General features: G+C 44.1%; 1 protein-coding gene across 5 annotated transcripts in view; it reads left to right on the top strand.

Moving 5' to 3' along the window:
- NBEA (neurobeachin) overlaps window positions 1-15,733 on the top strand; it is a 446,461-nt gene that overhangs the window by 99,553 nt on the left and 331,175 nt on the right. For 4 of the 5 annotated variants that reach the window (XM_045839137.1, XM_045839139.1, XM_045839140.1 and 1 more), the window contains 6 exons: window positions 1,289-1,503; window positions 3,680-3,833; window positions 7,870-7,878; window positions 10,135-10,315; window positions 11,317-11,447; window positions 12,889-12,996. In XM_045839137.1, the coding sequence (XP_045695093.1) occupies window positions 1,289-1,503; window positions 3,680-3,833; window positions 7,870-7,878; window positions 10,135-10,315; window positions 11,317-11,447; window positions 12,889-12,996 (798 nt within the window). The remainder of the gene's footprint in view (window positions 1-1,288; window positions 1,504-3,679; window positions 3,834-7,869; window positions 7,879-10,134; window positions 10,316-11,316; window positions 11,448-12,888; window positions 12,997-15,733) is intronic. The other variant, XM_045839138.1, reaches the window with a different exon arrangement.

Here is a 15,733-nt window from a genome sequence, read left to right on the forward strand (position 1 = left end):
GAAGGGTCTGCTTGTTTCCATTATTTTATGGCTCTGTGACTCCATTTACACATTCTGTACTTGAGATCTTCATTCTGAATACGTGGTTAATTGTAACGTTTTACGCTTCAGGCCCAACCCTGTTGCATGGATGTAGAAAAGAGGACTTTGGAGCCCTGAATGAGCTGGTGACGGAAGGGGATGGGAGAGGGAGCGGCACTCACCAGGGGCCAGCCTGCCTGGAGCCGGCCCCTGTGCTCTCAGCCCACGTGGCCCGGGGAGGGGCGAGGCGCCGGCTTGCCTTAGCAGCGAGGTTTCGCTCTCGGACCGTGGGCTGGAGTGCAGGACCAGGGGAGGGAGGCTCTGGGCCCAGGAGTGAGGACGCACTAGGGCCTCGGCTTCGGCCTCACCCGGCTGAAGCGCAGAGTGGTCGATGTTTTCTGACACGGATCTGAGTTGTCGAGCTTCGAGTTTTAAGACTACTTCCTCATTTTCTAGGCTAAATAATTCCACTCTTACAATTAAGAGTGGAAGAAAACTTTTACCCCTACTGCTTGTTTTGCTCCCTGGGTTTTCTGCTCACCTTTTAATGTCATCAAAAAGGTTTAACGTGTCCTAGTGTAGAAAGGAAACTGTATGCGTAACCGGTGTCTTTGCGCCCTAATTGAGACTCCTTCACAGCGGAGTCCGTGTGTGCAGGGTGCCCTGCAGTGACGGTGGTCGGGGGTGAGAGCGCTGAGTGAGGTGTGGACTCTGAAACCGAGGAACGCGCAGTGCGTCCCTGTGGGGCACGGCCCTGGGCTTGTCTGGGTTCAGTCAGACGCACGGGCACGTTTCTGGCTTCCTGGCTGTCCAGTGCGTTCGTTTTTCTAGAGGGAAGTATTGGGAGGGAAACAGAGTTCGAAGTTACCTTGACTCTGTTCAAGTGCCGTTTATTTTGATCTGGTGTCTTTAATCACAGATTGTCGGTGATGCGCATCCATCTCCGTCACTTTGAGTACACGCTGGCTTTCTGACGGAGGAAGCGTGGTCCTGTGTAAAGGCTCTGGGCGCAGGGTGGAGGGGTCTGGTTTTCAGTGCGTGAGGTTTTCTTGCCTAGTCTCCGAAACTGCCCAGGAGCAGTCGTCACCGCAGCCCTCTCCGCCCGGGCTTCTGGTCAGGGGTCGCCAGGCAGACAGGACCTCGGGCGCGCTGGCCTGCCTCAGTCCCATGTGCCAGCATGCCTCCCTCCCTCCCCTTTTGATGGCTTTCACTTTGAAATCAAGAGTTTCTTGGGCGGCCTACAGATACTCACCATGTGTTTCTCCAGGCCGTTCAGGGTCGGTCGGTGGCACCAGAGAGAGACCTCCGAGTGGACTTAGGGTTCCGGGGAATGCCGATGACGGAGGAGCAGCGGCGGCAGTTCAGCCCCGGCCCGCGCACCACGATGTTCCGCATCCCCGAGTTCAAGTGGTCTCCTATGCACCAGCGGCTGCTCACCGACCTGCTGTTCGCCCTGGAGACGGACGTGCACGTGTGGCGCAGGTAGGCGGCTGCTTCTCTGTGGGGCGGCGCAGGGGTCTGACGCGCGCGTTCCAAGTCACTGGCAGCACCTGATTCAGCAGTGAAGTAGATCACTGAATAAACCTCACAGGTTAAGTTTATTAAAGATAAACGAAGTTTTTTACAGAATCATAAATATTTTTGTAAAGGCTGTAAGGCCTGGGCCTCATAGCAAAAGGTATCCAAGAATTTTGGCTTGAGTCAAATAAAAAGCAAAATTTTGAAACCTTGCATTGCCTATTCTGTGTAAAATAGATTTAACAACCAAAGTTGACTTTTGGTTCAAAGAAATTTCCACATTTTTATCTTTTCTTTTTAAATTTAATAGCACATACTAACTTTATTCTTGTTAATAAGCTTATATACATACATATACTGTTAAAATAAAATTTAAAATCATCTTATGTCTGTTTTTAGAGACTATATCATTTAGGTTAGTGGGTATCTATTCAAATAGACTCATTTAAAGAAAACCAAGTCTACGTAAATTAAATCATTACCTTGCATCACTTTTAATTTAATTCCCTAATGGCAGATACACAGCCGGTCAGGTAATTATGAGAGTACATCGCCTGTGCGGTGAGCACGTAGATTAGGAGGTGGACGGCTCTCTGTGGCAGCGTCCGCCACGCCTGCGGGACTCACGTGGCTTCCCTGCTTCCCGGGATTCTGCCTCTAAGGGTCAGGGTGGCTGCAGCAGGTCCCAGCCTGGGTCAGCGCAGGACTCGTGCCCAGCAGGAAGGCAGGGCCTGTTCCCCTCCTCTTCCTTCTCCTCCTCCCTTTCTCTTCCTCTCCCTCCCACCGCCCCCCCCCGCTCTCTCTCCTCTTCCTCCTTCACTCTTCACTCACCTATTTTTTTCTTTTTGTTCTGTTTTAATACAAGCCCCTCAGGAAACTTCTCCCTTGCATTTCACATGCCAACAGCAGCCTGTGCTCTCCTGTAAGTCAGTCACCAGCAGAACAGGGTGGGGTTATAGTGACCGATCTACACAGAGCAACTCTGGCCAGTAACCTAGCAGCCGGGGCGAGGCCAGCCTTCCCTGTACCCGCTCGAGTTCAGTGACAGGACGAAACCTCGGCTGTGCTGGTCGGGAAGTAGTCACCGCCTGCCTGGGTGTTTTCACTTCTGAGGCTGCTGCACCACTGCGTCCTCCGTCTGCCCACGTGCAGAGGCTGGGTCTCTCTGTGCCCGTGTCGAGCAGGCTGTGTTGCCCAGGGACACAAACAGGGAGCCTGGAGCGCCTGAGACACGTCGCTGTTACCGCGACCGTGGGCGCGTGGAGACGTGCAGTGCAGTCTCCTGAGCGTGACGTCCGCAGCTTCTCCGCGAGGCGTCCTCGGTGCCCTTCCCTTCAACGTACCGTGTGTCTCTTTCCCTTCGAGGGCTCTCATAAAGGTTCCCAAATACTGTTTCATGTAATTTACCTTTTTTAAGATGGCACTTTATATTAGAGCAGGGGAAAATGTGCTGAGATGTAAGATACTTTAAAATTATAAGAAGTTGAGACTCATTGACGTAAATTGGATCATGGAAGAGCACCCGCCCCCCTCCATTAGAAAATAGCTCCTGTTCTGGACTGACAGTGAACTACAGCGCCGCGTTTCTCCGAGTGTCTGCGTGGCACGTTTGTGCGGGACGCTGCACTGCGACCCTTCGAGGTCGTTCCTCTTTTTTATTCAGTGAGTCCTTGAAGTTCTCCTGGTTCGTTTGCACTCGCCTGCCATGCCACTCCAGTGGTGAGCGATGGGCAGGTTCAGCGTGGCTGGCCAGAGGCACGGGTGCTGCAGAGCGGGGTGAAGTCTTCAGTTCACTGGCCCGGTCTGCTTTCAACACAGCGTGAGTAGCTCTGCCTAGTGAACATCCCAGCCAAGTTCATGGACTCAGGCACATGTCTTTGAATCGAGCTAATATACTGTGTTTCTTAAAGAGAAACAAAATCCTAGGTTAGCACACTCACACATGCAATAACTGTGTAGAGATGAATGCTGCGTTTTCAGTAATATAGTATGTCAATCATACATTATACTGTTTTCCAATAACTCCTTAAATTTGCCTGGCTCTTCATTATTTGTCACTTAGAAATACTACAGATGTCTAAATTTCTTATTGTTGAGCTGAGGAAGTGCTCATTTGTATTTTGTTTTTCTGCCGTTTTAGCCATTCCACAAAGTCTGTAATGGATTTTGTCAACAGCAATGAGAACATCATCTTTGTGCATAACACCATTCACCTCATTTCCCAAATGGTAGACAATATCATCATCGCCTGTGGAGGGATCCTGCCTTTGCTCTCGGCAGCCACGTCTCCCACTGTAAGTACTTGGCTGCCACCTAGTGGGCATTTGCATGATCGCGTGACGGAGCCCGGCCAAGGGGTCCCCTTCTGTGGCAGGTCCCCAAGGCCTGGGCCACAGGGACAGGGCCCCAGAACTTGGACTCTGTCCGGGGTGGGCTTTAACAAAGCATGTTCATCCACGGGGCCTTGGTCATATAAAGCTGTATTTATAAATACATATTTATCTTAATTTATCAGTGCTAGGTTCCAGCTGTGTGTATTTGTAGAAATATTTCTCTGGCAATTCTGATGTGTACTTCTTAGATAGAGTCGCAACTGTAAATGATTTGCCTTATTTTGTATATATTATTTATCCCTTCAAATGTATTACAAGAAACTGTTAAAATCCTTGTTTTGTAAATCTTGAAGCTCTGGAAACAAATATATGGTTATTGTCTAGTAATTAGAGTCATGAATCTAAATTTAGAAAAAAATCATATATGCAGTTTCATGTGATTTACTTGAAATACTATTTCTAAACTTGCTATTTTCACTATCATCTAGGAGTTTAAGCCATCCTGTTCTCTGAGATTTGATCTTGAAGCCAGCAACTTTGCTTTCAAGAGAACCAAATTAATTAATTAATTCTGGGAGCATTTATTTAAAACTTAGGCATTTTTATAGAAAAAGTGCAAAATATATCATTTTATGCTATCCTGAAAATTTCACAATCAACAAAAACATCAAAACTTTATGCCACTCACATGGCATTTAATAGCATTTTTATCTGATTTTATTTACTGCCTCAGTATTTATTTTAAAAAATGTATATCTTTGTCTTTATATAAATAAACACCGAAATATATTAATATAATAAGGTTGAAAGGCATTTAATGTTAATTACTTGTTATTTAAAGTATAGTAGGTCAGTGCTAACTTTATATTTTAGTTATCACTCTAAAAAATATCTTTGATCCATATCAAAAAATTGGACTGCACAGCTGCTTACTGAGCTGGGAGAGAAGAGAGTACTATGCTTCTCCTCTTACCTGTGCTCTGGCCATCATATTGGAAGCTCACCTGTAAGCCCCCAAATTAGCGTTTTTCCAGAGAGACACCTATCTTGTTAATACGTGTTTTACTTGGTGAGGCAGTTTTCCAAATTGATCTCTGAGCTTCATTGAGCTTCATTTCATCATTAACAAGCTTTTTCTACATGCCTCTCTTTCTCACTTCACTTTTGTCATTGCAACCACTCCCAGAACAACTCTGAAACCTGAACGTTAGCAGCAGAAGATTGCGTCTCCAAACTCCTTCCTTCCTCTTGCAGGCACTTGCACTTCGATTTCATCTGTGGATCAGTTTGGGAGGTTTATTACAGAGACAAGCATGGGTGTGCGTCAGGGCCGATGCTTAGGGCTGGGACGGAGTCATGGCTCGCCGAGGACGTGGGGGCGGGGAAGGAATGGTGGGCAGTTGTGTGCGATTTTAAAGCTGCGGTCTGCTGCGGCAGGGAGAGGGGTTCTGTTTGTCGAGTTTTCCCGTGCATCAGAAACTGAACAAATGAGTGTTTTCCTCCTGGCACTCTTTTCACCATGTGCATTTTGTTTTATATCTCACACTCGTAAATGACCATTTGTTGACGAGAAATTTTTAAAGCTTGTATTAAATTTCCCATTAAGTATATTGTTTTAAAATTTCTGTAGAAAAAAATTGACTTCATATAAAGGTAGTAGGTAATAAAATTTGCATAGATTTCAGATACTCATATTCCTAAATAGTCTTCCAAATTTTAAAGCTAAAAGATTTCTGTAGATAGGGAACATATTAAATTAATGAAGTGTGTTATCAATAAACATTATGATGTACATACCATTTTATTACCCAGATTTGGTTATTTTTATTTTGTAAGGAAAGTACAGTAAAGATACTGACATTTCGAGGTTTGATTTCCAAACTTAACTACGTGTGCAGTTCGAGCAGTATATTTTGGGATTCGAAATTACTTATTGCCTGAACTGTTCTGAAAAGACTTGAGAATTCATGCAGCTGTAGGAACTTTTCTTCTTCGTCTCTGTCTCTGTATGTTTGTTACTTTGGCCCACAGTGTGGCTGTGCCTGTGCCTGGGCGTCCCACGCGGCTCATTCTCTGTCCTTTGAATACACGGCCCCTGAGAGCAGCGGCCCGACTGTCCTCCCTCTCGACCTGGGTCCCCGGGACTCGGGCTAGTGCTGGGTTTGTTCCCCGTCACTTGGTTGGGTAATGCTCTTGCTAAAATGGTAACATGGTCACGGGAACACGCTAGGAAGAGGGAGGCAGAATAAAGAAGGAAAGACTGAAATGGTGTAATCTTTCTGCAGACTCTTTCTGGGGTTGTGTAGTGTCAGCCTGTTTCCCACCCGGGGCCCTCTGGGAACACCACGACCCACCAGAGGGTGACGTCTCTGCTGCTGCTGCTGCTGCTGCAGCCCGTCACAACCCCTGCGTCACAAACCCTGCGCTGCTCGGTCAGACCCATCTTACTTGGAAGCAAGTGCCTTGATGAAGACCCGAGGGGAAAAGAGAATAGTTAGACAACGTTTATATCACAGTGAGCGTCTCGAGCTTAATATTCCTGGAAGAATAGGACTTGATTGGAGTTTCAGCTTTGCCTGTGTTCTTTAAAATCACACGAGGCATAGAAAATAAATTACGAAACTAGTGTCAAGTCTCTAAGTAAGACCAGTGGTTTTAACTTTAGTATCTGGGGGAAAATGTAGGCCTCTTAGTATGTATTTGACCAGTCATTGTTTTGAGGAAGGAACGTTATTTTTGTTGTCGTTATGGACTTTCTGGAGTTAGTCTTCGAATGAGCAGCTAGTTGAGTCCTCGCGTCCTCTCTCCCTGGTGCACGCCAGCCACAGGTGAGAGCAAGGTGTTGGAGGAAAAAGCAAACTGAAGCGAGGAACGGGGGTCAGCTGTAGCTTGCGGAGTCCCTTCCTGGCTTCAGGTTGGCTGTTGGATCAGCCATCTAGACCTGGGGAGTGTTCAGAGTTTAATCCAGTGCCACCGGTTTCCTCTTTGCTGTGTTAGGAGAATAACAGCGACTGCCATTTCTGGCTTTCCCAGTAGTTTCGGAGTCTTAAAGAACAACTTTTTCTGTTAAAAAGTTATGACAAAGTCTTCATTGTAATTTGTGATTTCTTACTATATATTTAGTTAATAGATGTGGGAACATTAGTAATTTCTTTGTTTTATCTCATGACACTGATCAGACTTTCGCATTCCCAGGAAGTTTTCATACATGTTTCTTTACAGTGCGTCACACACATGGTGTCTTTCGAAGCTTACACTCACACATACTGGTTTCAAAACCCGGAGATTATGGACAGTTGATGATTTTATTGTGAACCTTATTCTATCCAAGTTTTTGAATATGTTGAATGTAATTATAAGATTCTGAAACTGAGTAAAATATCCGCGTGATTAGGTGAGTTTATATGCAGACCTCCATCAGTGTATCAGCAGATTATTTCCTGGCAATGGAACGTGGTCTTTAGCTTCAATCACTCAAGTGTTTCACTCTTTAACTCCTGGGGGTTTTCGTCTGCACGATGGGCTCCAAACTAAAACACGATTCCTTAAATAAAGTTCTAGAAGTTCGGTATAGTTTGTTTTCCTAAGTCATTTCTGCCTGAATCAGTGCAGAGTTAGGGCTTTTACAGAAACATTATATTAGTTTCTTTATATTAAATGTTCCCTTACTCATCTGCTAGGAAAAGACACTTATTTTACAAGACAGAATATGCATACTTTCTAATACGTGAACTGTATTAACGTGCGTGTTATTTGGGCAGAGTTATTCTAATGAAGACAATAAATGGAAGTCTGAATATTTGATATTTAATCTTAACCATTATAATATATAAAATGAATACATCTGAGAATTTTTGCTTTCGATAAAATAATCAAATATAATTTTAAGTATATTATTTTGTGTTTCAACTTTACATTGCATTTTTATTTAATTTTAATAATTTTCTTTTCTTCTACTTTTTTGGTCTGTTGTCTGTTTTGTCTGATGCATGTCCAGGGTTCTAAGGTTAGTATTACTTCATTAATTTTCAGGGTTTTATTTTTAAATTTTATTTTTACTTTATGAAATTTTTGACTTGGTTATATTTTGTGTTTCCATACCATCTTTAACATTAGGCATGTCTTAGTTATATTTCAAAAGGTTCCTTTAAATGATTATTGCTTTTAGTTCATTGATGAACTACTATTTTATTACCCACAATAATGAAGTTTTGTCATGTAGTAAAAACAGCAGTATTGCAGTCACATGTATAGTCAGATGTGAGCTGGTTCCAGTGAAAGAAAGTTGGATGCAGTACGTTATTTTAAGAATGGGAATAATGATATGCGAACGCTCTTTGTTGTTAAGCTTGTTATGTTTGTATAACATTTCATCAAAATTACGTATTTTATATATAATGTAGTAAGATCTCTTTTAGGTTATGCTTTGTGTTAAGAATGCTTTTTATTTTAAAATATTTTTGTTTAGTCAACAATAACAGTTTGACAAATTACATGGACAGCTAATAATTTAGTTTATAATTTCTGTATATAATTCACTCATTTAAATATTAAAGCATATTTGGAAGGTTAAGTCTTGTAGATCCCAAGATGCAAAGACTGTTAACAAAGTGAGTTAGAGTTCTAATAATTTCAGGAATTCAGAATTACAGAGAATTTATCTGAGAACATATCTGTGGATATCCTAATATTCTAAATTCTTCAAAAATTACTCAGAATATTTAGTAGGCCTAAGTAATAACCAGATCTTCCATTCTATTATAAAAACTCACATTGATAATGGTGATTTAAAGGTGGTTTTATAAAAAGTGAGTTTCTTTGCTTTTTATTATAATCTATTGTGTTGTGGTCACAGATTTTAATTCATGCTATGAAATGGCATTGTATATCAATGCAGTGCTAGGAAACAAGCCTGCATTTTGAAAATGGTAGTAATGAATTAGTCATTTCTTTAGGTCATAGATACTGCATTGGTATAATGTAAACCAACATTGAGAACAAAGTTTTGAATATTTTCAAGCTCATTTTAGAAAGAACGTGCCACGGACTTGACGTTAGCTGGGAGGAAGACAGGTGCTCATTCTCCACGCAGAAGGAAGCTGCCGCCCCTTGCTGACGCCCGTCTGGGCACAGGGCACGCTGAAGCTGCCGCTAAAGAATAGCCTTGCTTTGTGCTGACATTGTCACGTCCAAGTGAGAGGCACACGTTTAAGTGGAGGAGGGCACACACAATGTCAGAGCGACTCGTGAAATTGCAGCGGAGACCTAGCATGTACCCTTACTTCGTAGTTTAGTTTATTGTTTGAAGAACTACCGCCAATCAGTATGGCTAGCAGGCCTTTTTCTAGAAAGTTGAAACAGCAAGCAGTATTTCTAAAAAAGCATTCCTTATGTTACTCTGCTCTTTGACACGTCCAGAAGACGAGGCCTAGTCACAGTGAACCAGAATAATGAAAATGTTATGTAGTCAGCAGTGCAAACTAAAATAAGATACGTTGCTATTGCTTGTAACATCCAGTTTTGCATCTTAAGAAACAGAACACTTTGTAACTTTCCCCTTGAAAGCAGGGAAGTGTGTCACCACAGTGTTTTAGTGAGAGTGTGGCTCCATGAAGCTGGGTTTCTGCTGATTCTAATTTTTGCTAGTGCTTATAGCTGTAGGAGAAAATGCTCTTTCTCATATTTTTACCTTAGATTTTTACTGTACTTTTGAGATGCCTAGCAGTCTTAGTTTGTTCTGAAAAGGCTAAGGAACTGCTGCGCACTCGCATTTGCCACTGGTCTCAGTTCGATGCCAGTGGGAGGTGTCCCATCGTCTCCCCTGTTGCTCACCACGCATCTGTGGAAAAGAAAAATTGACACATACTTCTTTATAAACAAGGGCGAGGATTTTAGGCAAGAAGTATGAATTTTATATTTCTTAACTAATAAAACACAGAAAACTAGTATAAATATGTATGTGCTGTTATTTCTAAGTATTTTTGCAAAGTGATCTTCAGTTTGGAATGTAGTTTTTACAAGTAATGACATTGAAATCTAACATTGGTTTAAAAAATAGATTTTTCCTTTATTCAAAGATAATTCATAAGTAGGCTAGTTCAGTTTGGTATCCAGCCCTGACGATATATTAAATTGGGTGATACTTTATAATTTACGTGTTTACGAAGTACACTAATTGCACTGAACTGCTCTTCACCTGTGTCACGTGCGTGCATGTATTGCATTTCCCAATGTGAGCGAGCCTTCAACATTCTCTTTAAAGACCGAGCTGGAGAACATCGAAGTGACACAAGGCATGTCTGCGGAGACAGCGGTGACCTTCCTCAGCCGGCTGATGGCCATGGTGGACGTGCTGGTCTTCGCCAGCTCTCTGAATTTCAGCGAGATCGAGGCCGAGAAGAACATGTCTTCTGGAGGGCTGATGCGGCAGTGCCTGCGGCTCGGTGAGTCTGCGCCCGCACAGGAGCCCCTGCGGGGGGCTTCGCTTTCTGCCCCGCTGGGGGCCCGGTGAGGACCGCGTGATGGAGAGGCGGCTCCAGTGACCCACGGGAAAGCACACTGTCTTCACGTGAGACGTGTATAGAGTTGGTCATCTCAGATGGACTGTAGTTTGAAGAAGTAAATGCATTTTGAGTCGTTTAAAAATCAGTAGGACTGTAACACTTTTTATTGAAGTGACTGTAGTGTCAATCATCTTTTAACTCTTCTTGGGTGAGCTAATACAGAAGGCAGTTGTCCTGGGCCCACGCGCACATCCCGGCCCTGAGCACTAGTTCTATGCGCAGAGTGCTGGCAGGCGACTCCACGGCCAGCCTCGCCCTGCCGCTCTGAGCAGCCAGTGTCCTCGGAGCAGCACCAGCGCGCCTGTGCCGGCGCCTTCTGTTGTGGGGTGAAGGAGCCGGGACTCAGACTCGGGGCGCCTCCGAGATTGGGCCCTTCACTGCTGCGCCTCGCGGCTGTTCACAAAGAGGAGCTGGCTCTGCCTGACAAAGGCACAGACCCTCCGCCACCGTGGGGATCTGCGGCCGGCCGCTGCCGCCAGGGTAGTCAGAGTGTAGGGAGAAGCCTCACTACTCCAAAGCGTTTGTCAGATACGCTGTGTTCTTCACCATGTCCCTGGCTCGGGGAGTCCAGAACCGTGAGCGCTGCGGGGATGGGCTGTGGCAGAGCGTGATGGGCGCCTCAGAGGCCCTGGCAGCGTTCTGTTTCTCTAGCTCAGTAAAGCAAAGGGGGCATTTTGGTTTAATTTTTAACTTCACATGTGTTTTATATGTACCTGTCATTACTCTATTGCATCATTATAAAGTATTTGTTGATCTAGTTGATTTTTAAAATCATAGTGGGATGGAGGATGGGGACAGAAAGACAGAAAGAACCTAGCAACTTTTGTCAGCTTGCGGGAGCCAACTGTTCGCATGAGTAATGGGCTTGTGCTTTTGGGCAGTTTGCTGTGTCGCCGTGAGGAACTGTTTAGAGTGTCGGCAGAGACAGCGGGACCGCGGGGGCAAGCCCACCCACGGGGGCAGCAAGCCTGCCGATGCTCCCCAGGGGGGTGCAGCTGCAGCCGCAGCCAAGGTAAGTCAGTGCTGCCCGCGTGGGATGCGGTACGGTCTACTGTAGGTTTGTTTGCATTTGCGGCCACACAGCCCCTGGCGCTGCCTGGTTCAAGACCGAGGGCTCTGAAGTCAGGTGGCCGCGGGCACCAGGGCTGGCTCTCCCCTTCAGCATTGCGTCACCAGGATTACTCAGCCTCTCCAAGGCGTGAGGTTTTGGTTTTTAAATGGAGATACTAAGAACTTCTACTTCATAGGGTTCTTAACACACGTAGATAAGGAGAGATGGTACAGGCATTTTTTATTCAAAAAATCTTCACAAGACTCACATTATGGGTATAGAAACACTTTATACGGTGGTATAATTTTAATTATAAAATGGTATAAATGTAATTTTTTTGTTTATGCTATAAAGTTTGTACGTTTCATTTATGCTGTCAGTGTGTCATTTTCTTTAATCACTCTGGGATAAATATTGCTAGACTCTTCAGATAATCGCACTGAGGTTTGTAGGGTGTTTGGAATTGCAGTGGAAACCAAGTAACTGTCAGCCTTCGAACACCCGCTGTGTTGCTGTCCTGCGCCACGGCGCAGCCGGCGCCCCACGCGGGGAGCGACAGACCGTCGTGGCGGTCCGGTCCCTGGAGAACTAGGAGGAGCCCGCTCACTTTCAGTGAGGGGGCGGCAAGTCCTTCTCCTGGCGGGGGTTGTGTTTCGCACACCTCACACCTTGATCTCGCTTGGTTCATGCAACTCCGGACACACGGTGTCCACACAGTTCTTAACATGTTCTGTGAGTGGAAAAGCGCTGGATTCAGTTTCAGGGAACTGGACTCTGATACTAGTTTGCTATGTGACACAGTACATAAAATTGGCCGAAGTGTTGTATCTTCGACTATATAAAGATTTTTGATGGTAATAATCTTTCATGTCTTTTGGCTTTAATATTAAAGATGTGTTTGAATTTTTTTAAGTTTACTTTTTCTAACTGTTTGTAGCTCATGAAATACACATAAAATCTCATATAGTAATTTAAAATAACATCTCATATGATGAAAGCATGCCGGCTAAATGAAACCCAGTGACTCAGAGACGCATTAACTAGAGGTGGGGGAAGTGGGGCTCAGCACAGTTTAGGAGTAAGCCCGGGTCACAGCAGCAGTCAGAGCCCAGGCTGTCTGCAGCCCGCACTCCGTCTTTCTTCTCCCGCAGTCTGCCCGGCTTTTCTGAGTCCGTGTCGGTCACTCCGATGCTGGAGAGCAGGAACACTGGCGCCAGAAGTTGACCGGAGTGTAGGAGAGCAGAAAAGGCATCTGATAACAGCGTTGTTGTTATTAACTGTTACCTGGGGTGAGGAGGCAAAGAAAGTGGGCAATTAAATGCCTAGATTAGGGACATTAGAAATGACAGCACTGTGTAAGTTTATGCATTATGCTGGCTTTTTTTTTTAATTTACTTTTCAGACTCCTTTAGAAAACGTTCCGGGCAACCTTTCTCCTATCAAGGACCCCGACCGACTCCTTCAGGACGTGGACATCAATCGCCTCCGTGCCGTCGTCTTCCGGGACGTGGTAGGTGGTGCCCACGTGACTTCCCAGGAAGGACCTTCCGCTGCTGTTCGTGTAAAATAATCTAAATTTTGTAAGAAAGTGGGACAGTAAAATTGAAGGTCCCAGAGTCGGGAACGGTGGGGTTTATAATGTAATTCTGTTTATAAAACGGTTGAGCCCCAGCTTTCTCTGAGAGCTTATTGACATGTTGTTGTTTAAATTTGTGAAATTTTGAAGTAAGTTGTATACATACCAAGCAAAATTGTAATCCATTTTATCCTGATTTACCTACTCCTCTCTTTTAGTATCACTTGCTGCATGGGTAGGTACTGAATAGTTGTTGTCGTAATTATTCCTTGTGTTATGGGTAAAAGGGATTGATTCATTATGCTATTACTGGCACTCGTTTTTTAGGGGATGCAGTTGCTTTTGAAAGAAGGATATGCATTTAAAAAACATAGATACCTTTGGGAAATTGAGTTAGAAGGGGAGCTTAATAAGGCTGAAGAGCGAGGCAGCCTGAGGAGCCCGTCTCACCGAGCACCTGGATCACAGGCGGTGGGGTCTGGGTGAGCGTGTGGGCGGCGCTCTGCACCCGCTGGGTGGGAGCACGGGTGGCTCTGCGGAGCGGATGCAGCACACACAGCACTCCTTAATGCTGTTGTTACTGGCCAGCCACTCGGAACTCTTTTTTCTTTTTTTTTAATTTTTATTAAAATTATTTTCAGTTGCAGTTTTCATTCAGTATTCATTCAGGTATACAGCATTATTTTAGTTAATGATTTATGAAACAGAAGAAAGTTTATGTTGTGAATTTACACGTGATTAATTGGATGGAGTACTTGGTACTTTACAAAGTGGCTAAAAAAGTCACACAGCATCCTACTACATGGTACAATATACAGTAGAAAAATCATCACTTTAGTATGTAGTAGTTCTTATAAGTCACTAGGAAAATTATAAGCATACCAATATAAAAATAGGCAGTGGACATAAAATATGAGAGAGGAGGTAATATGATAAAAATTCAGTATTACCAGTAATCGAAAGAATGTAAATTAACAACAAAAGTCAGATAATTTTACTATTAGACACACAAAATGTAAAACGAATCGTACCGGCATCACCAGGGCCCTCTGAGTGGGCTCCGTCGTGCGGTGCTGGGAGGACTCCCAGCTGGACAGCCTTCTGGAAGAGCTGTCCCCCAGAGTGCGTCAGCTGTCTCCATGGATGGTGGCGCCCTGTGGCCTTTTCCCCAGGAAGAACTCGGAGCCTCCCGTGCTCACCGGAGGTTCCTGCAGGAAGTTTGGCAGCGTCACACATGTGCAACAGGAGAGTTTCAGTCCGATACGTTTTAGTGTATCCATTCAGCAGGAAGCTGTGCAGCTGTTAGAATCATGTTTTTGAGGGGAGTTTAGTGACATGGAAAAACACTCTCGATGCATTTTAAGGGAAAGCAGCAGCGTGCCGCGGTGCTTCTATTTCACAAGTGTTACCTCTGCATGCTGCGTGTGTGCGCACATCTCAATTTAAAAAATGCCAGCATGTAACCAATGATCGTCTCTAGGCTAATAGTTTTTATTTTGCACTTAATCCTCTTACACTTTTTTGTACTGTCAAGGTGTCTATATTAAACCCATACTGCTTTGTAATTAATCAATGATAAAGGGATTTTTTAAAAATAGGAGATAAAACATATGATAGCATAAAAGCTATGATGCAAGAATCTCACCATAATCTGATTTGTAATCTAGACTTGGGAAAAATCACTAACAACGTAACCATTTAGAAATGGAAATTATTCCTCCTGAAAAAAAGATTTTGTGGGAAGAATGTTTTTTAAAATGAGGGATGATTAAAACAAGGGGCATATCTTTATTTCTAAGAGGCACCATCAGACCCAACAGGTGTGACTCTGTGTTTAGATTGTTAGTGAGCTCTGTGTCAGTCTGTTGCGGTAGATTGGGGTAACTTCGCTAGCAACTGCGGATGTCCCCTGCAAATGTGGTGGGTGCTAAGCCGCGGTGCTTCAAGCTCTCCCTAGGGGCAGGTGCCCCGTGGCCCCGGGGGTCCCTGGCGGAGCCCTCAGGGCACCGCAGCTGTGCTTCTCAAGAGGACGTGTGTGGCAGACACCTCCATGCCTCAGACACCTCCGTCTGTTCTCCTCGGCTCCCGGGGAGGTCACTGAGGGTCACAAGAATCCCTAGATTGATCCTTCCAGAACATTCTCCTTTTCCATCACTGTATTTCCTAGGTTCCAAGGCACACTTTTTCTCACTTTTCTATAATCTCAAATTTGAAAATGTTTTACAAATGATATGTTTTAGAGTTAACTACAGATATTATGCTAAGAATTTGACTTGTAAAGTTTTTTGAATCAATAGTCATTTTTAGTTGCCTTCATTTAAAAAACAAATCAGATAAAAATAGGTTTTCAAGGAAAAGTATATGTAATACACATACACCATGTATATATATGAGTATAGAGCAGATAACTAAGTGATAGAACATAACCTTGGGGCCAGAAAACTGTTTCTTCGTCGGTTGTTTTGCTTTGTGAGTAGGTGAGTTTCTTAGTAAGACCACACATGCACACGCACATACTCTTAATCAGAGATTAAGGATTTTCATGTTTTTCAAGGATTTCTGAGTGTTGTTAACCCTGAGAGAAAGTGAGTACCAGCTGTACTGGCAGGAGAAAAATTTGTCCAAGAATAAATGTCCAAGAATAAATTTCTTTCTTGCTCTCATTTGTTTT

Source organism: Phyllostomus hastatus, unplaced genomic scaffold (genome assembly GCF_019186645.2).
Source record: "Phyllostomus hastatus isolate PE091 unplaced genomic scaffold, TTU_PhHast_1.1 phas_contig_29, whole genome shotgun sequence".
NCBI classification, from domain to species: domain Eukaryota; kingdom Metazoa; phylum Chordata; class Mammalia; order Chiroptera; family Phyllostomidae; genus Phyllostomus; species Phyllostomus hastatus.